Source organism: Eptatretus burgeri, chromosome 4, assembly GCF_056783735.1.
Source record: "Eptatretus burgeri isolate ZD-2024b chromosome 4, Ebu_testis_v1, whole genome shotgun sequence".
Classification (NCBI taxonomy): domain Eukaryota; kingdom Metazoa; phylum Chordata; class Myxini; order Myxiniformes; family Myxinidae; genus Eptatretus; species Eptatretus burgeri.
In genome coordinates this window covers 33,616,382-33,638,231 of record NC_140964.1, presented here as the reverse complement: position 1 = coordinate 33,638,231, position 21,850 = coordinate 33,616,382, and the positions used below count along the sequence as shown (strand labels likewise).

The 21,850-nt window shown below is 43.2% G+C and overlaps 1 protein-coding gene and 1 long non-coding RNA gene across 10 annotated transcripts in view; one reads left to right on the top strand and one right to left on the bottom strand.

Annotated features, from left to right (window-relative positions):
* The window catches only part of LOC147027772 (uncharacterized), a 57,385-nt gene extending 48,365 nt beyond the window's left edge, over positions 1-9,020 (bottom strand). For 4 of the 9 annotated variants that reach the window (XR_015057268.1, XR_015057269.1, XR_015057273.1 and 1 more), the window contains exons 1-2: positions 8,492-9,020; positions 5,982-6,164 (exon numbers count right to left, since the gene is read on the bottom strand). This is a non-coding gene — a long non-coding RNA (uncharacterized LOC147027772). The other 5 variants (XR_015057266.1, XR_015057270.1, XR_015057267.1 and 2 more) reach the window with 2 other exon arrangements.
* Positions 1-21,188, top strand: part of LOC147027771 (FYVE, RhoGEF and PH domain-containing protein 2-like) — a 107,317-nt gene extending 86,129 nt beyond the window's left edge. The window contains exons 15-17 of the mRNA XM_085877397.1: positions 6,045-6,194; positions 19,592-19,738; positions 19,992-21,188. Of these exons, the coding sequence (XP_085733523.1) occupies positions 6,045-6,194; positions 19,592-19,738; positions 19,992-20,255 (561 nt within the window). The 3' untranslated portion in view covers positions 20,256-21,188. The remainder of the gene's footprint in view (positions 1-6,044; positions 6,195-19,591; positions 19,739-19,991) is intronic.
* The last annotated feature ends 662 nt before the right edge of the window (positions 21,189-21,850 follow it).

Below are 21,850 nucleotides of genomic sequence, written 5' to 3'. Positions count from 1 at the left end.
TATATTGTTGCAGGCCCGGGGTCGGGGGCAAGAAGACCATGGGGGGGTGGAAGCTACCTCGGGTTCCCACAACACTCCGGATTCGCAGGCCATCGCACACGGATAACTCCGTGGCGCGCCGGATATCTAAAGACAGCAGATGAGGACTAACGGCCTTGCAATACCTAGCCTGGTTGGCCTACTGCACAAACCAGTACGCTCTGTGTGATGCTCCGCTTGAGCAATCACACCTCAAGAGTCGGCACGTTATCTCCTGCTTAATCACTTTTCCGGGGCTCCGCACTGATCCCAGAAGATCGTCGGTCGCACACCAACCCCGAGTGTAGATGCAGCGACAGGCAGATAATGATGAGCGGTGAAGAGAGGGCGGAGCAGAGACGAAGGAGGGGGTGAGGCAAACAGGTGAAGATGAAGGCAAGGCAGGCAGGTGAAAAAGGAGCAGAGGGCGGACGGCTTCGTGATCCACCTTTTATAAGCCCGGGCGAAGGGTGGGGTGACAACCTGAAGCGATGTGCCATGACCTGAATCGCACTTCCTTATGGGGCCACGGCTGTCATAGCCCTGCCCTGCCAGGCTCCTGGAGCTGGAAGCGGTCTCATGCACACATCCGGCGCGACATGGCCCAGAGCCCCGTACCAAACACCTGGGCCGCAGCACGCCTCTGTTTGGTGGTGAATTGTATCGATGTGGCGGTGCGAGGAGGTGCGGAATGATTTTTCCCATGTGCGGGAGATGTTGGTGGTCATGGTGGTGAGTTTTTGGTGAGCGGAGGTTGAGCAAGGTGAGACACCGATGTAAATTGGCACGCACATTTGAATGAAAGGGTGCAGCCGGGCAGTGTCTTTGTTCTTGATGATTCTTTCACAGGAGGCTGCTTGGATGCAGTTATTGACTTGATTTGCATCATGGATAAAAGGAAAGGGTTGGATGGAAATCAGGATTGAAGACAGAGATATAGCGATGAGACCCATGCAACACACTTCGTCCTGTTAACCCACTAGACGTGAGGGGAAGATCTGACTTTACGAAGACTAACGAAATAACTGCCTAGGGATCACTGTATGTTGGGTGCAATTGCAGTAGACTCTTCGAAGCATGCAGAACCACAAATATATATATATATACACATACATACAGGGTGGCTTTACCCCTCCCCAGTAAAGCATTCATTCTTAAACTTTTATTATACAGGTTTCATTGTGTCGTACTTATAATAATTAAAGTCATTGTATCTGTATGCACTCCATCGTTCTCCTTGCACCGCTGAATTAGTCACCAAGTCCTCTTAGACAGAAGGAGGGAGATATGAGAAATTTAACAGGGGTAAAGCGACTTTCAGGCCACCCTGTACAGCATTATATGTTGATGAATTGAATTAATGCCCTTTCCATGGTGTCACGACTGCCGAAACAATCTTAGGGTAAGGAACACATTGAGTGGTTTTCCTTTTTCCTTTCCAGCGTTCGTAGTCAAGGTGGAAAATTGGAATTTGACCAGGATACCAGCAGACAACGGTCTACTCTTTGCAATAGACACCGTGGGATATTTATTGTACATCAGCAACAAATGCTGACAAGATGGGACTCTGACTTAACATCTGATCTGACAGACTGCCCAGTCAGTGATGCACTACCATGAATGACTGTGAAACAGCTGGGTGATAGTTTATATTTGGGTCGGGAAAAGAACCAATAAGTGAGCAAGCTACCTGGGCTATCATGTCAGCCTCCCAAAAAATGTACAGTAAAGTCTAGTCATCATGAAAAGATTCATTTTATGGATTAGTCATTGTAACGAAAATTTGTTATACCAAAACCCCCTCCCAGGCAGACCCACCTCCATCCGCTCCAGATAGGCATTTTGGGTATGTTCAGGACATGGAAACATGAAACACCATGCCCCCCCCCATGACAAATAATTCCTGATCTTCTCTTCCTGTTTGAGCATAATGGTGCTTGACTAACCGGAAAAAATAGTTTTATGCCATTTCTCTGTGATGGCTCAACGATTTTTGATTTTTTTTAAACAATCTGTATTTCACTGGTCCATGATATCCAGTTTAAATTGTGTGTTATACAGTTTGTGTGGATGTAGATGTTTATGTATATGTACATACACTGTATACATTTCATGTATGTATATTATTTTATATTTGTATTCGAATTTTAAAAAGTAGTTTAAGAAATACATTCTTCCCAAGCCAGTTGAAATAAATAGGATTAAATGATATCAGGTAAACAGTTATGTGTACATATTTGGGTCCATTTATATCATCGACTGAGAACCAAATGTCCGAAATAAACAGAAGGGCAAAAATGGCCTCGAGCGCTTTTCGAAAATGACAAGCTATTCTCAAAGGTGAAGTATTTTTGGATCTAAAAAGAAAAATCTTCAATCATCATATATTCCTTCCCTTAGCCTCTTGTGCTTTGGTATCCTTGGCACACCTGCACAAGTGCATTTCATTCTCCACACTTATAGCAAAACACTTTTTTAAATTTCAATTTTGATTCATACGACTTTGACTCATTTGACTTGTAAGGTCCTTTTCAATGAGACTGAGCAACAGGAGTGGCAACCCATCTAGGATTGTGCCCAATAGCCCAGGAGACTGCTTCAGCAACACCGATGCTCTGTACAGAGTATGGTCCCAAGGAATGGATGGATGAGCAACAGGGGCAAGCCAAATTTCCTGCAAGCCTGTCGGGAGGGCATGAGTAAACGAATGTAACCTACAAGGCATAGTCATTGGACAAAAAATATGGGAATACTTTCCCAGTAATCCCTCAGGGTGTTGGAGGTTTCCTTTAATTAGGGATTCACATCTCTGCTCTAATCAGGAGAAGCTCCTCGGAAGGTTGGAGTAAACAGATCTCAATATCTCAACAATACTCAACTCGGACTATCATATCTGGCAGAGAGATTATCATATTCAATCAGACAAGGATGGTTGCTTTCACATTACAGGCAGGTCAGTGGCCTTTCCATTTTTTTTTCTTTTGTCCTCTCGTTCCTCTGGCTTGGCTCCCTCTGCTCTCCCAGCCCTCCAGCTCTCCACAACATTTGGATAGACGTGTTCTTCCAGTAGCCCATTCCTGGTTAAACTTCCAAATTAACACTTACTCCACACCTCAACTCTTTTAGTCCTTGCTTGTCCCATTTGTGGAAATTCTTTCCAGAGGTTGTGCTATCCCACTGTTTCCTGAAGGACTTCAAGCAGGCAGTGCACTGCCATCTCATGTCATCTCCCATTTATTGTTTTCCACCCATTGACCCTGCCACAATGTGCTTTTCAGTAAATCGTGGAACAGTTAATATTGTTGTGTCCAGGGGGGTTAGGTTATATCCCACTCCTGACCCAGTTGTTGTGTTCAGTCAGGTTAACACCAACCTGGACGGATAGCCGAACAGTTTTAAGTTGGAGGCGAACAGCCAAAATCCTTGGAGATTATGGCACGCACGGGACGGAAGGCGGCAGAGCATGTTCCAGAACGGAGGCACACGGGTTTATACTCGAACCCACAATGAATAGACAAGCACAAGTAAATTAACAAATAATGGTTTAATGAACATAAATCAATACAAAGACTTATCATGAAAATAACTCAACGGGTGATTATGAAAATAAATCAAAGTGTGAGGTAATGATACGTGAGGTACACTAAAACCTAAGTTGAGACGTCTCCACTCAATCACAAACACAGACAAGGGGAAAGATGAATATAAAAGAAATTCCTCCCATTATGCCAGAACTCAACTTGTGCCCAGAGATGACCTTTTAGGAGAAGTTGTTTAGTTATGTGCAATGATGACTTTGGAGGCATGAATAATAAATCGATTGTTTCTTTCATCGAATAAGTTTTTTTTTGTTGTCCAAAAACAATCATCCAACCAAAAAAAAAACAACATGAGTGATACATAGAGAATGATCTTAAAAGTGCAGAAAGCACTATTAGCACAATTGTGACCACACTTAAAAATGATCACTCTGTGGCATTTATCTGTGATCAGACTTTGCATCAACGGCGGTAAATTTCCGAATTGTTTTTTATTCGACCTTTAAATCTTTATTAGCCTCCATTGGACTTTGCATGCCTGGTGTTGGCTTAATTGTTTGGGTGGTGGGCTTGGGATCCTAGGATCCTGAGTTCAAATCCCCCTCAGCTGAATTAATACCAGGTGGGGTTGACTCTGCCTGTCATCCTTCCGAGGTCGGCAAAATGAGTGCCAGCTTGCTGGTATCCTGTTGGAGTGGTGACCCATCCAGGATTGTGCCCAACAGCCAAGGAGACTGCTGAGGCAACATCAATGCTCTGCACAGAATATGGTCCCAATGGATGGACGAATGGATCCTCAAAACTGCGTAGCCACCGTGTGGGAAAACGCACCCAAAAATGGCGCCAAGTTGTTATCTGCGGTCACGTACGTGAGGTGTGGCAAGGACCGTCTTCGATGCCAGGGACCACAACCCGCCGTTCAGTTTCTTCTCACGACTGCAATTGCCGATGCTGCTCCTCTCTCAACACCAGGCCTGCTCACAGCAAAAGGCACCACCTTTTGCCTTGCAAATACAACAGGACAATTGCTGAGGCTCTGAGAAAATGCAAGAGATGCGCTCTTCTTCTTCTCTCCTTCTCCTCAAAGCCTACAAACTTCACAATATAGCTGAACAGACAATGACTAGCGTCTTTATCCAGCATGCGAGCAAATTCACACAACACGAGCAACGATATCCACGTAGCCTTCTTGACCATGTCGAGGAGAGGAAAGAGAGGTCCTATCTGTCCTGACCACTGTCACCACACTCTCCAGCCCTTCTTGTCGCTCTCGCCATTGTTCCCTCAGAACCTTCTTGTCGTTCGCTCCTCTCTTACGTCACCCCGACCAATTATCAACCTCGGTGACGTGGCCTGCCGGTACGGTCCGTACGGAGCCGGGAAGGTGGGGTTTTTGCCTGCTCTGAAACATTCGGCTCCATCGGCAGCGAGATCAGCCGTTGTTGTAAAATGTGGTCTTTTTATGGCCGGCTTTGTAAATGCAAAAATGTAGGAAAAGGTCACAGAGGGCAATCACATCCTGGGGGAAATAGCTTTAAACAGTTAACACCTAGTTAACACAACACCACCCCCCCCCCCCATGTGGTACCATGTAACAACTTAAGCTCAGTTTTCCCAACTTAATTTACATTGAGATGTCTCCTACTCATCCCCGGACCATGCTACACTATACAATCCTATCTTCACAATGAAATTCCTCCATCTACCCCCCCCCCCAAACATAATGATATGATCTTTCTCTCCTTCTTTCTTCTCTCTTCCACCCCATTCCCTCCACTTACTCGCCTGCCCTTTTAATGTTTATCCTCCTCCATTCTCTTCCTTTTTCCACTTCTAATTTACCAAATTTAGCACTACTCCCCCATTGCCCCTCCTCCCACCACCACACACACACATCCTCACAACAGTGCATGTGTAATGGATGGAAGTCCGCCGATAAAAACTTATTGTGATATCTTGGACAATGATGCACTTCGAGCTTCTTGATGAAATACTATGGTTAGGTCCATTACCTCTGTCATTTTCATAATACCATGTCTGTGAGAAATTGGTCTGAGGACAAAAACATTGCAAACAAGACAGGAGATTGATGCAGAGCCTCGAAGGCATATTTGTCTCGGCAACTGCTTTCACACACTGGGTGCTAGATTAAAGTAGGCTGCCCAGTGGACACTCTATTAAAGTAATCTGCGTGCAGACATTCTTACTTTTTCTCACACTCACACAATCAATAAAATAGCCTCTCCTATCCGGTTGAGGGTATTCAGTCCAGACCCCAAAACGAAACCCATCATAGCCATTAGAATGCCTTTTGAGAGCCAGAGTCAACAAACCATAATCCACCACTGAACATGCAGTGATCCTAACATCATGTACTTATGTCATCCATCTCTCATATCATATTCACGACAATAATGTACTCACCATTTAAGATTTCTTCTTGAAGAATTGTTCTCATTTCAGGTTGGCTGTGCTTGTTCATTACAGGTTGTCTGTGCCAAGTGCTCAGAGAGCCGCCATTACCTGGAATATGAACCCAGTAAGCCTCAGCGGGTATGCAAAGAGTGTTATGCACACCTCACATCTAATTATGGACAAGGAAATGCTCTGCAACAGAAGGAAAAAAGAATCCTCGAGGTATGATTGACAGCATGTTTGTTCTTCCTGCAGTAACTATCAGCTTTGATACACTTGCCATCTTTACTCTTGCTCAGTAACTAGTTTGTGCATATCTCATCATGTGTCACAAAGCATTCTCTTACAACTTATATTTTATACAACTTAGTTCTCGTGAACTAAGTTGAATCTCTTACAGCATGCAAAAAAAAAAAAAAAATATATATATATATATATATATATATATATATATATATATATATATCAGCAAATGCAACCCGTCACTTCGCTGACAGGTCAATACAGTGGGGGGGGGAGGGGGGAGAGAAAGAGGAAGGGAGAGAGAGGAGGCAGGTGTAGGGTAAGAGGTGGAAGGGGAGGCGGAGAGGATGAGGTAGGGGGAGTTAGGGGGGAGGTGGGGAGAGGGACACCGTACCAAACGTTGCTATTCACTGCAGGAGGGAGGGAGAGAGAGACACACAGGGAGGGAGAGTGAGAGAGTGACACACACACACACACACACACACACACACACACACACACACACACACACACACACACACACACACACACACACACACACAGTAAGAGAGCGACAGAGGTGTGGGAGGAGAGTGCTGCATTTTATGAGGAGGGGGTAGTGAGGAGGGGACAGAGTGAGAGAAAAGGGTGGGGGAGAGGAGGAAAAAAAAAAAGACAGGTGAGGGATGGAGGTGGGGTTAGCAAAGAGAACGACATGTGACGCAAAATGACCGAACACGAGAAAAAATAAAAACATGTCAGAACAGCTGTACACACAACGACACAACAGAGTTTGTAAAGTAATCTGCTGGCACATCTGCATAAACTTCGACATTCCAATTCCAGAAAATTTGTGGGAAAATGAACCAAAACCAATTACTGAAAACATGGAAGTACTGCTCATATATGACCTCATGATCCCATCGAGCATGAACATCGAAAACAAAGCACTGCGGCCAGATATCATACTTAGCTGCAAAAAGAAAAAAAAAAGAGAACAAGGTATTTCTAATTGAGGTATTAATACCGGTGATTTTGGACTAACGATGCAGAAATCAACAAAATGACCAAATACCATGACCTCAAGCATGAAGTGAAAACATCCTGGAAGCTGAAGAATGCCAAACTTGTCCCAGTGATGATGAAGAACCTCATGGGAATAATGATGAAGAATCTCACAGATTGCTTGGTGTTTGCTTAATGGTTTGGGTGGCGGGCTTTGGATCCTCGGGTCCTGAGTTCAAATCCCGCTCAGCTGTTGAATTAATACCAGGTGGGGTTAACTCGGCCTGTCATCCTTCCGAGGTCGGCAAGATGAGTACCAGCATGCTGGTGTACTGTGTCGGAGTGACGACCCGTCCAGGTTTGTGCCCAATAGCCAAGGAGACTGCTTCAGCAGCACCAACGCTCTGCACAGAGTCTGGTCCCAATCTCCTCCTTTTCTCTCACGGACATATTAAAAATCATCCCTGGGAATATCACTACAAACGAACTACAGTTAAAGCCGTCCTGGGCTCAGTAACGATCCTGAAGAGAGCCCTCGGCACAAAACATTCAAAACAGAAAACTTCACAGCTTGGTCCGTGAATTGTGACCCCTTACCGAAATGAAGGTGGATACTTTTAGCCCACCCTGTGAGAACTCAATTCCACATTCTGAAACCCCATATGTGGACACACACACAATGGTAATACAGTTTATATATACGTCCACACGCATAAAATACATAAAAACGACAAAAACATTTAAACAGGGTTCTTTGAAAGAGGAATTCAAAGTGGGAAATTAGCAAAATTCAATTGAAAAATATATCAAGGCACAGAACACAAAATGTCGAATTATGCTCTGTGCCTTCACAACCAGATCACGGAAAACACCGGTCGGATGGACCTTATTGTTTTTATATATGTGTATATATATATATATATATATATATATATATATCTATATATATATATATATATATATATATATATATATATATATATATATATATATATATCGATGTCGAAGTGAGGGGTGGATGATACAAGGAGAAAGCACAAAAACATACGTCTGTCTAATCGATGTTCCCTTGAGAGCACGGATACTTTTCCGAAACGAACAACCAAACAACTTGGAGAGTGATCGCCAAGTGGCTTAAGAACTCAAGCAAGCTCTCCATCGAAACGGTTATTAAGAAACGGCTAGTTTAGCACGCGATTAGAGACACATTTTACATACACCTCCTGGAGACGCCCGACATGTCAAGACACGAACACTGACGTCTCCAGATGTTTATAAGCATTGCGATGTACCCAGCGATTCGGAGCGATGATGAACAGGCATTCGATAATATGAGTGAGGAAAGTGAAAACAACAACTTTATCATTGAGAAATCGCCACGGCCTGTTCCAAGTCAAGGCGTGGTTGAGTAGGCCAAAAAACATGGCGGCTTTAGACCCCAGCGAGGTTACCCAGGAAACGCCTTAAGACCCAGAAAACAAGGTGGCCGTGGATCGCCTGATGAAGGATATAATTAAATAAGGCCGTTAATCATCGACAAAAGGGGTGTTTTAATTGACTTAAACACCCAATTTTCACTCTTGCACTTCCTCGGAGTTTTCTTCGTATGCGTGCAATGCTAGGTTTTATAGTTTTGGAGTTATGGAGGTGACACACTGACACTGACACTGACACTGACACTGACACTGACACTGACACTGACACTGACACACACACACACACACACACACACACACACACACACACACACACACACACACACACACACACACACACACACACACACACACACACACACACACACACACACACACGCACACACACACACACCCTTTTATTTGTAATATATATATATATATATATATATATATATATATATATATATATTGCATGCCATCGTTACTCGTTTGCTCACAAATGCTGAGTACCAAAGGGACCAGAACAAAAATGTTCTGGTCCCTTTGGTGCACTCATGGGCAACCGGATCAGAAGACACCTGTGGGCATCCTGCCATGCGATGTCCTTCTGGTCGTTTTCTAGACAAGGAACCAAAACATTCTCTCAAATCTTTCTCACGATAAGTTATGTGAGAGGGCATCCGTGAAGGATACCCACCTTCCGCAGCACTACCTGGGGCACAGGTGTTCCAGGACCTGTGATAACCACTGTCAATCATCCGGTGGATCAACAGGCCCTGCTCCTGAGCGAACCTCTCAAACATCCAAAAATACCATGGACATGACCCAGAGAAAGGCCAAGACAGCAGGGAGATGTCCCTTCTTAAACCGCAATGGACGGCCCCAAGAAAAAGAAAAATTCCCATTCCAGACACCCTTCTCACCCAATGACATGCTCATTTTAACAACATTCCTGCTCGATGCTCTGCCCATGTGCGCCCGAAGAAGCTGAACACTAGATTCTCCAGAGCCCATCCCACCGCAAGAGGAACCGGGGAGACAATAGCCAAATACAACAATTTACCAATCAAAACATTTTTGATCACCAAATTGCGCCCCTCGATGGTAAAGTGATGAAATTACCAAAAAGCGACTACGGACTCAATGTCCATGCTGACGTGGAACCAGTTCTCGTCGGCTACACCACCGGGGTGAAAAGACACCCTGAGCATCTTCAACAGATCTTTCCACTCCATGTATGGTCAAAAATGGGCAGAGCCTGTCCTGTGCCGACCAAAGTACATGACCTCAATCTTCCTTGGATTGACCTTGGAAGAGAAGGCCAACCCAAAGTGCTCGTTAAGACCCACCAGCCTGCACATGGTAACAGCATCGGTGAGGAATATCGACACGTCGTCCATGTATAGACTTACCTTTAGTCGCTCCACAGGGGTTCCGGGTACCCAGGACCGAGGGAAGGACTGCTCCTTCCCTTGGTGTTTTCCGTGCACATGCAAACTCTCTGGATTACATGCAGTGGATTACATCTCTGGATTACATGCAGTGCACATGCAAACTCTCTTTTCATCAATGATCTCTCCGACTCTCTGGAAAATTCTTTTTATCTCTTTGCTGATGACTCCACCCTCTGCCGTACCATCTGTCATCCCTCAGACCGGCAAGCAGCAGCGTCTTCACTCACTGCAGATCTGGGTAAAATCACAAACTGGTCCAACACGTGGAACATGTCTTTCAATCTGGACAAATCTCACACTCTCACTATGTCTCTCTGAAAGGACCGTTTGGAAAACTGCCCCATCCACTTTCTCAACAATCCTCTGGAAGAAGTTCTTTCTTTCAAGCTTCTGGGTCTCACTATCTGCCATGACCTTTCCTGGGAAAGCCACATTTCAAACCTGGCCTCCAAAACCAGTCGCCGACTGGGAATCCTCCGTTATGCAAAGTCCTTCCTCTGCCCACCTGAGCTCCTGATCACATACAAAGCTTTCGTCTGCAGCCTGATGGAGGACTGCTCTCCCCTCTGGGCTGGTGCTCTTGCCGCCCACCTTTCTCGGCTTCACGTTATGGAAAGCAAGGCATTTCGGATCATTGGCATCTCCCGCGATGAGGCTGAGTCTTTGGGCCTCTCATTCTCTCACCGCAGGCAGGTTGGTGGTCTTTCTGTCTTCTACCATCTCCTCTCCGGTCTCACCCCCCCCCCTTGCTGTATCTGCGATCTGTCCCCACCATATTTTCGCAGGGCGCCCAACATCCGCCAACAACCCCCTTCTGGTAAAACTACCAAAATCACGAATCACTGCTCACCTTCACTCTTTCATTCCTCTTTTTCCCCGCCTTTGAAATAAACTCCCACACTCTCTTCAATCCCATTCTTCCCTCCAGGTCTTCAAAACAGCTGTTCACCACCACCTCTTATCTTCCCCCCATCCAAAACCTCGATCTTTTCTTCCCCCGTTAATCCACCCCAAACCCAACTCCTTCAAATTCCCTGCTTTCCTTCCTGAAAGTCCTTGTAATGTCCATCTTGTATATCACATGTTCCCCGCCGCATCCCTCTCCCTTCCACAGATCTCCTCATGTCTCTGTTTTCCACTGTTTTGTCCTTCCCACTCCTGCCCCTCTTGTCGCATGCCACCCCCCCCCCCTTTGCTGTGCATTGTGTTAGCTCTCAAACGAGCCTCGACAAGGTATACGAAAAAAAAAGGTTCAATACAAAGGACAAAAAGGACAGGTGACATCATGCAGTCCTGCCTAACCACAGAAGTGGCAGGGAAGGTTCCTGAAGGATGTCCATTGCCCAAAACACGTTCTTCAATGTCCCCAAACTGAGGTCAACCCAATGCATCAAATTTGGTCCAAAAAAGCCATAATGTATTTATGAAACTCTGTCAAAAGCCTTCTCCTGGTCAAAACTGACGATGCTCAGTGGGAGGCCTCTTTCTTTGGCAAACTGGATCTCCCATCAAACCAGGCCCATGCTGTCAGATACTGCAACCCGGAACAGCTCAAGTCTGATGCGGGTGCAAAATATCCACCGTGACACTGTTCACATCCTCCAAGACAACACATTGGATCAAATTTTGTAATAAATATTTCACAAATTGATTGGGCGCAGTTGAACAGGTCCTCTCGATCACCCTTCTTGTGCAGGTAGGTCACCATGTCACTGCACATCAAATCTGGTAGCCTGGGAGAGTTTGATAGCTCCCACACTACCTGCAAGTAATCATCTACAAGGAAGTGCCAAAGGTTACGATAAAGCTCTGCAGGGAGGCAGTCATCACCCAGAGTTTTATTTGTGGCCAAACCCTTAACAGCAGGTGCCAGCCAGGTGTTAACCTCCACAGCCAAACCCTTAACAAATCCAAACCCAAGCCCTTATGCCTAGTGTTGGCTTAATGGTTAGGGTGGTGGCTTTAGATCCTATGGTCCTGAGTTCAAATCCCACTCAGCTGTTGAATTAATACCAGGTGGGGTTAACTCGGCCTGTCATCCTTCCAAGGGTGGCAAAATGAGTGTCAGCATGCTGGTACACTGTGTCGGAGTGGCGACCCGTCCAGGATTGTGCCCAATAGCCAAAGAGACTGCTGAAGCAGCACCAGCGCTCTGCATGGAGTATGGTCCCAATCTCCTCCTCCTCTTTAACTGCAGAGAACAAAGAAAAAACACATAAAAAGTCATAGCCCCCATTATTGTAGTAATTTTGCTGAACGGAGTTAAATGGCTCGCCCATATTTATTCACAATAAAAATGGCCGCCATCTTTAATCAGATCGCAAAATAAAGTTAGTTGCAAGTGTATGCTATTGTGCACAGTGCATGTGCCACGTTTGAACAAAACCGGACCACGCATGTCCGAGAAATGGTTGGGGACACGTTTAAGTAAGAAAATGGCTGCCAGCCAGCCATCATGGTTCTGATCTCACAAAAAATGGCGTGCAGATGTAAGCCATCATTTGTTATCTTTGTGCCAAGCTTGAACAAGATTGGTAAATGCGTGTCCAAGAAATGGTTGAGGACATGTTCGATACATGTGTTTTTTACAACTAAAATGGCTGCCAGTGTACCAGTCAGCCATCTTTGATCAGATCGCAAAATAAAGTGAGGTGTAGGTGCATGCCATAATGTACTGTGCTTTTGCTAAGGTTGAAGAAAATCGGACCATGTATGTCAGAGAAATGGTTGGGGACACATTTAAGTTACAAAATGGCCGTCAGTCGGCCATCTTGGATCTGATCTCAAAAAAAAAAATGACAACATATGTAAAAGCCATTGTTCTTTATTTGTGTCACAAGGTTGAACAACATCAATAAATGCAAGTCTGAGAAATGGTTGAGGACGTGTTCAACATCGGGTGTTTTTTGACAAAATGGCCGCCAGTCAGCTATCTTTGATCACATCTCAAAACAAAATGATGTGTACATGTATACCATCATGTGTTGTCTTGCTGCCAAGAATGAATGAAATTAGTTCATACATGTCCAAGATATGGTTGCGGACGCACGCACACATGGACACGGAAATCGAGTCCAATTCCACAAGCCCCAATTTCGGACTAAGCCCAGCAGAGGCTAATAATTCCACCAGACTCACCAGTCTTTATAAAAGCTCCTGCTGTTCAGTGCTCAAAATATTACTCAGATTGCCAAGAAATTTGGCCATGTGGGACTAATCGACCGGTATTTTTTTAAAGAGCCTAGAGTCATAATCCTCTACTGCTTCAGTGATTTGGTCAGGATCAGAAACACAGCCTTCCTCCTTCCAACCATTCCCCATCCCCACTTTATTCTGAGGAAAAAAAAACCTTTCTGGATGTCACATTTTTGGAAAAAGAATCTGGTCCAATCTTTCATTTCCCTCCACTCTGCTATGAAACATGACGGTCCGAGCCTTATTCTTGAGGACGCAAAAGATCCTCCCCTTGGTCCAGCAAATTTTATTGGACACATCCATCCCTTCACCGAGCTTCCTATGAAAGTGCTAGATGTAAGCCTGCGTGCTCTTGAAATGCTCACGTTTCTCCACGGCTCTCATTCACCCAGCCATATGGGAAAACACCGCGGTCCTACGTTTTACCTCCTCCCACCAGGCTACTGAGGAAGGGAAGAGTCACGTAATGGCATGCCAATACCGATACTTGCAAACATAGAACCGCACTAAACTGTCATCCTGCAAAATGGTGATATTTAAGTTTCCAAAGTTCACAGTGTCAAGGGCACACACCCTCTAACTCTACGACAGTGATCAGAGAAAACCACGAGAATGAGTACCAAGTCCAAGGCACCAAAATTTGGTGACAAAAGGAAATAATAAATTCTACCCCAACAGGTACCAGCCACATTGGGAAAGGTGAAATTACCTCCAGTTTGTGCACCCACATCTCTTCACCTAAAATCTTGAATAATCCTTTCAAGGGCCTGCGTCGAGTTATCTTGGACCAATCTGGCCACATCTATAGTAAAATCACCCCAACAATTACTGGAGCAGAGGTGGAAAGTAAGAACTCCATCTTCTTCACTACACTCTGGGGAGTGTATACGTTGACCAGGGTCAGCAGGGGGATCGACGATACCTCCACCCTGAGTGAGGCCAACCACCCTGGAATAATCTCATCTAAGCTCAGGACGTCCACATCTGGGCTCTTAAAAAGGAACCCTAAACCTGAACAGTTGGTACTGTTGAAGAATTCTCAATTCCTCTTGCACATTTGATTCATTTATTAAAAGACACACATATGCATATCGAGAACCAGAGGAGATTCAATAACACAAGCAATCAACAAATTCTTCCTCTGATCCTACCATACATAGACTTTTTGAGTTCTTATATAATATGCAGGGGTAACTGGGGGGGGGGGGGATAAGATCATGAGAATGTATGGTCATCCTCGAGACAGAATGGTGCCAAGACGGCAGCCCTTTGGCTGCTGGAATAGATCACACATGGCCCCTTGGTAGTGGTTATCCGGAGGTCAGGAGGTCAGCCCGTATTGAAAGGGCTGGGGAACGATTTACAATCTGAAGTTGATAATTGTGCAAAAAAACATTTGGATATGACTAAGGCACACATTCCATTGAAGCCAGACTCCTGCTTCCAGACAGGCTTTCAGGAACCAACATATAATTATTTATATATATATAAGAATTCTTTAATAAGCTAAATAGACTGATAGATGATTCTTTTCTACTGGATAAAGATTAAAGAATATTTGGAAGGCCAATCTGTTTTGGGGAAGAGGGGTGTTTTTCCTTAGCAGACTGGTAACCTTCCAGTACAGTAAAAAGATAGGTCATTTAAAATCCATATATATCTTCTTCTTCCTTCGGCTACTCCCGTTAGGGGTCGCCACAGCGGATCATCCTTATGATCCGCATCGTGATTTGGCACATGTTTTACGCCGGATGCCCTTCCTGACGCAACCCTGGTCGTCTCTTACGACACAGGGATATGGTACACCTATTTTAACCGGGGTATACACCGGCCCAGTATACTGGTACTCATTTCGCCGACCTCGGAAGGATGACAGGCTGAGTCAACCCCCTGGTGTATTAATTCAGTGGCCCAACGGGGCTTGAACTCGGGACCTTTTGGATCCCAAGCCGCTGCCCTAACCACTGCGCCAACACCAGGAAAATGCATATATATATATATATATATATATAGATACATATTTATATAAATATATACATATATATATATATATATATATATATATATATATATATCTTCTTCTTCGTCTTTCGGCTGCTCCCGTTCAGGGTCGCCACAGCGGATCATCCGTATGATCCGCATAATGATTTGGCACATGTTTTACGCCGGATGCCCTTCCTGACGCAACCCTGGTCGCCTCTTACAACACAGGGATATGGTACACCTATTTTAACCGGGGTATACACCGGCCCAGTACACTGGTACTCATTTCGCCGACCTCAGAAGGATGACAGGCTGAGTCAACCCCTGGTGTATTAATTCAGTGGCGCAACGGGGCTTGAACTCAGGACCTCTTGGATCCCAAGCCGCTGCCCAAACCACTGCGCCAACACCAGGCTACATATATATATATATATATATATATAAATATATATATATATATATATATATATATATATATATATATATATATATATATATAAATATATAAATATACTTATATTTAAAATAGATATGTGTTCAAGCACATATATGTAATAATCATGTTGAATTTGAATACATTTCCCATTAAAGGGTTTTCACAATACATTGTGCTACATGCTAAAATATTTATTTTCAAGTTGATTATCAATCAAGTTTAACTGGCAACATTTTAGCTTTTTATCACCCTTAAACCCATTATGCTAATTTTAGAGAAATTTGCATCCACATTACTATCTCCGGACCAATACGACTCTCCATAGTAATACGACTTTCCGTACGACTCTCCGCCAACCTGCACAGAGGTACTCCTACCCCCCATGCGCAATATAACATTACTGCAAAATGCAGACATCCTATTAGAATTGTACAACTCTTCAAAACACAGCAATCCTGTGAACTTTGGTATGGATTCCCCGTACGTATAAGGATGTTAACTTTAAAAGCTTGAATGCTCGTTAGTTAATCACCCAGAACACAATGCAAGCCATGAAAGGGGAGTTGTGGGCCTTATTGGGCTCCACCTCCTTGCCCGTACGTGTCGAGCCACCACTACCATTCTGGCTGCGGTTCTTTTTCACGCAGCCGGGGGCCACAAGGGTGCCCAGGAGCCAGGTCCCACCGATACAAACATTTTCGCCAGGCAGCTGAGCAAAGTGCTCTTACTCAGAGTTAAAGGTTTCCACCTCACAAGAAACATTGCCCAGGGAGGAAAGACACAGGTCTGTCTCTGTGTGTCTCTGTGTGTCTCTGTGTGTCTCTGTGTGTCTCTGTGTGTCTCTGTGTGTCTCTGTGTCTCTGTGTGTCTCTGTGTGTCTCTCTCTCTCTCTCTCTCTCTCTCTCTCTCTCTCTATCTCTCTCTCTCTCTCTCTCTCTCTCTCTCTCTCTCTCTCTCTCTCTCTCTCTCTCTTCGTCAGCAGGTTACTCATTTCACACAACATCTACCCAGCTTGCTTGCTGCAGTTGAGAATCAACATATGGTAGGAATGCTTGGGTAGCATAATCATCAAATGTTTGGCAGGGCCAATTCACAGCTTATTAACGATGGCAGCCCCATTAAGAGTAATGACCTTTGCATTGGGAGTAGTGGCACTCTCTTACTCAGGGACAAGATCTTCCAAACAATCCACCAGTTAAGATTTCATTCCCGTTCTCAGTTTGCCATTTTGTGATAAGGCTGGAGGGAATGCTTGGTTATCATGCTTAAATATCTCATCCAGGTCTCTACCTTTAATCTGTGATGCTATGTACAGCCTTGAGAAAAGAGAACAGTCACTCTTCAAGAAGACAGCTGCAGTTGTCTTCTTGATTTCTCTCATAATGGAGCCCGACTAAAGAGGGGGAGGTTGTTCCTCTTGATGGGATCAGCGATGGGCTTTGTTTGGTTGACAAGGTGCTCTTTGACATAGGTGCCACACTCCTTTAGTTCATAATTCTCAATCCAATGAACAATGTCTATTACAGCAGTATCCGCAAGGTCCATACTGTCCAATGCAAGGAGGTCACCACTGTCATCACTAAACGGATCTTCATCTCTTCTATGACACCTGTCAGCGATTTGACATCTTGCACAAATACCACCTGTGCATGTTGTTGTCTCCTCAAGATGCTGGAGATCTGTCTTCTTCTTTTTTTTTATCAATTGAGACTTCAAAATGTTTATGAAAAGCAGAGTATCATGCAGCGATCTTTGCTCGTTTTTGGAACTCTTTCCCTTACCGATATATGAACTTACTAGACATTACATTTCTAATTGCTTAATCATATTTCTCACATCTATACAAGCATTCAAAGCCATATTCGGCCCTAATATACTAATTATTGATGAAACTATGTATAGTAGGCAACATGAGCTTAATCACAATAAAACTAATTGGAAAATGGAAAATGGCTGCTACTACTGTTGTAGCGAGTAATCAGCAATGGCCTTATCGCAAAAAAGTTTCTTTTTGGTATGCTGTACAAGTCTGCAACATTTTATGCTTGTATCATCAACCCTAGTCCTACTAACAGTGGGTCTTTTTGGACCTCAGGCCTACATTTTGATGTTATTTTTATATTAATTAAACAATATATTTCATGTTTTATTAGTTTGTTTCCCAATAAGTGACAGAAATAAATATATATATGATGTTTTTAGATCCCACCTTGCTGCACAGAGTTACAAGCAAATCCTTTCTGGGGTTCAAAAAGACCCCAGTTGTTTTTGTTCATTTTAAGCTCACCTGTACTTAAGTCTGGTGAACTTATGCGATCGAGCAGTGTCTGTAGGTAAGTCAGTCAGTCAGTCAGTCAGTGAGTCTGTAAACACTTCATTCATAATCGCTTGAACCAAACACATGATTTTAATGAAACTTGGTCACAAGCTTCATATCTGATGCCTAACGAAGCTGTATTGATCGCATCAAAATCTGTGTTCATTAGAGGGGTCTACAGGGGAGGAGAGGTTTTGAGGCCCCAAAATAGGTATTTGCTTTCTTCTCTGAATCTTCACCCACAATTTCGACAAAACTTTTCCATAACCTTCATCACCTGTGATGTGCCAATATTTTTTCACGGCATAAAAAAATTGGGGTCTAAGGGGGGTTTGAGTGACTGTTGCTCCTGATCCAGGTGAGGTTCAGGACCCGTGGTCCTATCTTTTTGCATATGATTACTTCACATAGTATTTGTATTGAGCAAGTCCTGAAACAAAAAATTTCTTATGCTTATGTTTGTTTCCTTTATCACTAAAACATCATCCAATCAAAATATGTTTCCTCATTGATGTGAAACTTTAGCAGATTGAATGAAATTTAATGTTTCTGACTTGGGGGTCATAAAAGTCTCCAATTGGGATGTTAATTTAATTGAATTTTTTACATTTTTTTTTTAATAGTTTTTTTGACTTTATCAATAAAACACTATGTTTAGTCATTTATGTTAAACTTTGGCAGATTACATGAAATTGAATGGTTTTGAGTTGGGATCCGAAAATATTCCGGTTGGTAATATTATATCGTAAAATATGTTGGTTGGATTAGGGTTAAAGTCACAATACCCCGAGAATTTGTCACATTTCTGCTGAGCTAATTGAGGTATGATAGCCACCTTGTGAAGCAAGAAGCTGACATTTTAGGTGTTAACCCTTCATTGGAGCCAAAAAGTGCAATGAACAATGAACATCAAAAACATCAGCTCCTTACTTCCCACATGGGTTTGCAAACCTCAAACCGAGTAAAGGCCGAGAGCAGTGTTAGGCACACTCGGAGCTGAAGCATGAACCATTGTGGGCCTTGTACTTGCCCGGGATACTCTTCCGTGACACCTGTCATTTCAAATTAATATTTATTGAGACTCCTTTTAATTTGATGCAAAATTCCACGTGAGTGGTCAACACACTCATTAACACCAATTATCTGAGAGCAGGTAAATTTAAGCTATTTCTATCTTTCCTTTCCTTCTAATTCTCCTTGCTCTGCATTTCCTTCTCTCTTTTGTCTTTTCCTGTTCAGCACTTATCACTTATTCGATCTTGCTCTTCCTATTCCTCCATTTACTTCAATCTCTAATTTTCAGTGAATGTTTGTGCTGTTATAGTTGTTCTCAGCTTAATATTGGGTCAAGTTTCTCAGTTTGCTCTCTTTTTTATTTCAGCTTTAAATTGGGATAAGTATCTGCATGAACGATTAAATCTCGAATCATCTCATTTTTTTTCACCTGAGAGTATTAGATGGACATTCAAAACCGGTGTTGAAGTAATGTTATGGATTTTTTTAGGTGTTGGTATCAAAGTATGGTTGGTGTACTATCTCTCATTTACACCATTCTGCCATTTTCTTTTCCCATCTTTTGCCCTGAGCAGATGGATGGTGCATTTCCAAATGAGAGCAGCATAATGAGTGGATTTCTGCAGTTCTTCGAACGAGGTGGACGGCCGACCTGGCAAAAGGCCTGGTTTACATTGCCCAAGAGTGACCCACTGGTCCTGTATATGTATGGTGCTCAGCAGGTACTGGCATCATCATCATTGTTCTCACGATCATCAGGCTGCAAAGCAAGGGAACAGATTTGTGGTCTCAAGTTTTCACAAAAGCTGGGAGGGGGTGAAGGACACGATTAAACTAGATAAAATGTTTGGGGAAGGAGAAATCCAATCATACTTTATTCGACATTATTTTCTGTTGGCTGATGAAAGACTTGATAAGTTTAACCGTGAATTTTTCATTGCAGCTTTAACCATAGTCCCTCAACCTCCACCCCAGGATGTGAAAGCACTGAACACGTTTTCACTGCCAGGATATGAGGTTCGAAAATTGGAACCGGAGGATACTGGAGAAAACCGTTGTGGATTCCTTCTTTCTCAGAGCCATCGTACATTCTTATTTGTCACAGATACTGAAAAAGCTGCTGTGGCCTGGTTATATTTACTCTACCGTGCAACATCTGGAAAAATTATCACTGATGATTATGTCGAGTTATTTGATGATGATTTTGACAGTGACTTGGAGTCTGAGGAAGAAGCGTAATACTACGTTTCCATGTGCAAGGAGACCTTCCCATTTTCAGATCATCAATTTGTGACCTTGAAGGCCTCAGATAATCATATTGCAGTGTTGACTCAGGTCTTGTTTGAAATATCACATTAACTCCAGAGTCATTGCATTACATTCAATTTAAAGTATAAGTGAGACATCTGCTCCTGGTACGTAATATGTAGAATTGTTTAATGAACACTTATTTATGGCTTCGGAAAAGGTTTTGGAGATGTCAATGTGTGGTTCTGTCTTTCCAAGGTGAGGTCACAGCGAGCATGTCATCACAGTACGACTTGTATGTGGAAACAAGGCACCAATTACCTAATGATTTACAATCTATTTTTGATTTGAAGTTCTTAACCAAAATGTATGTTTCTCATAACTTTGCCACAATAGAGAATCTGTAAATAAGAGGTGTAAAGCATCAAATTACTTTACTTGATACGTTCTACCTTGCGAATGAACAAGATAAGACTAGTACATTGTTTTATTTTTCCCTTCTCTTCCATTACACTCCACTTGTAGCAGAAAATATTGTCATGCTTACACATCTAGCCCAGATACAACACCGACACAAACACCAGTAATCCGAACCATTGTAATGGAGACTTCTCAAGAACAGACCTGACAGTGATAGAAGGAGACAATTTTCAAGATAAGGGATCCACTTCACAAGCCAGGCTAAAAGATGGAAAGTCAGCACAAGTTCTATTAAGTACAGTGGTCACCTGAATGTGGCAAGAACAGACGTTTACACCTTTACGTTGTACCCACATACGTTTCACTCACTGGCTCAAACCTCTCCTCTTGTTATTTGAGGATGTTCAATGAAGCCTTTCACGATGTGAAGTTGACCACAAAGGGTTATTGAGAAATAGCAGGTTATGGAGTGTGTAATAGCTTCGAAATGTGGCATTTTTTTTTATACACAAAGTCGAGGCTCAGGGAAGAGCAAAAAAGAAACTTTCTGTGCTTACGGTGTTTCGTCTTGCTCAGTAATTGGGAAATATCCTTTTTGTTTACCAAAAAGTAGCAAATGTATATTTTAATGGGATTCACGGTGATGAATAATCACTAAATACATTTAATTTCTACTGCACTGTAAGGGGGTTTATGATCAGGTTTTGACATTTAAGAAACTTCAAAGGAAGCTATAACTTTAAGAGTTTTAACTTTCAATAAAACTGATTTGTTAAACAAATAATATGTTTGATTTCATGCGTGACATTTGGTGCAAGTTGTGAGATTCATTATTTGCTCATTTAACATTATCTTCTGTCATTACTATTGAGAAGACCTAAGGAATTCACTCTGTTGATTGAATAATTACTGGGTATGGCTCAGCCACTGATGTAGTCGTCCCCCGACCGACACAATACCCAAAGGAACAATATCAGCATGCAGCAAATTAAGAATTTGCAAAATTTAATTGAGGTATCTGGTCATAATGATGTACAGTTCTCTATTTGAGAAGTATGGTGGGATTTGTAATGTATACAAGTGAGTGCTGACAGACAGCACTCACTATTGGTGTTGTAGAATAACAAGAAAGAATGAGAATGGCACTCGGTAGAGCGCATACCTCT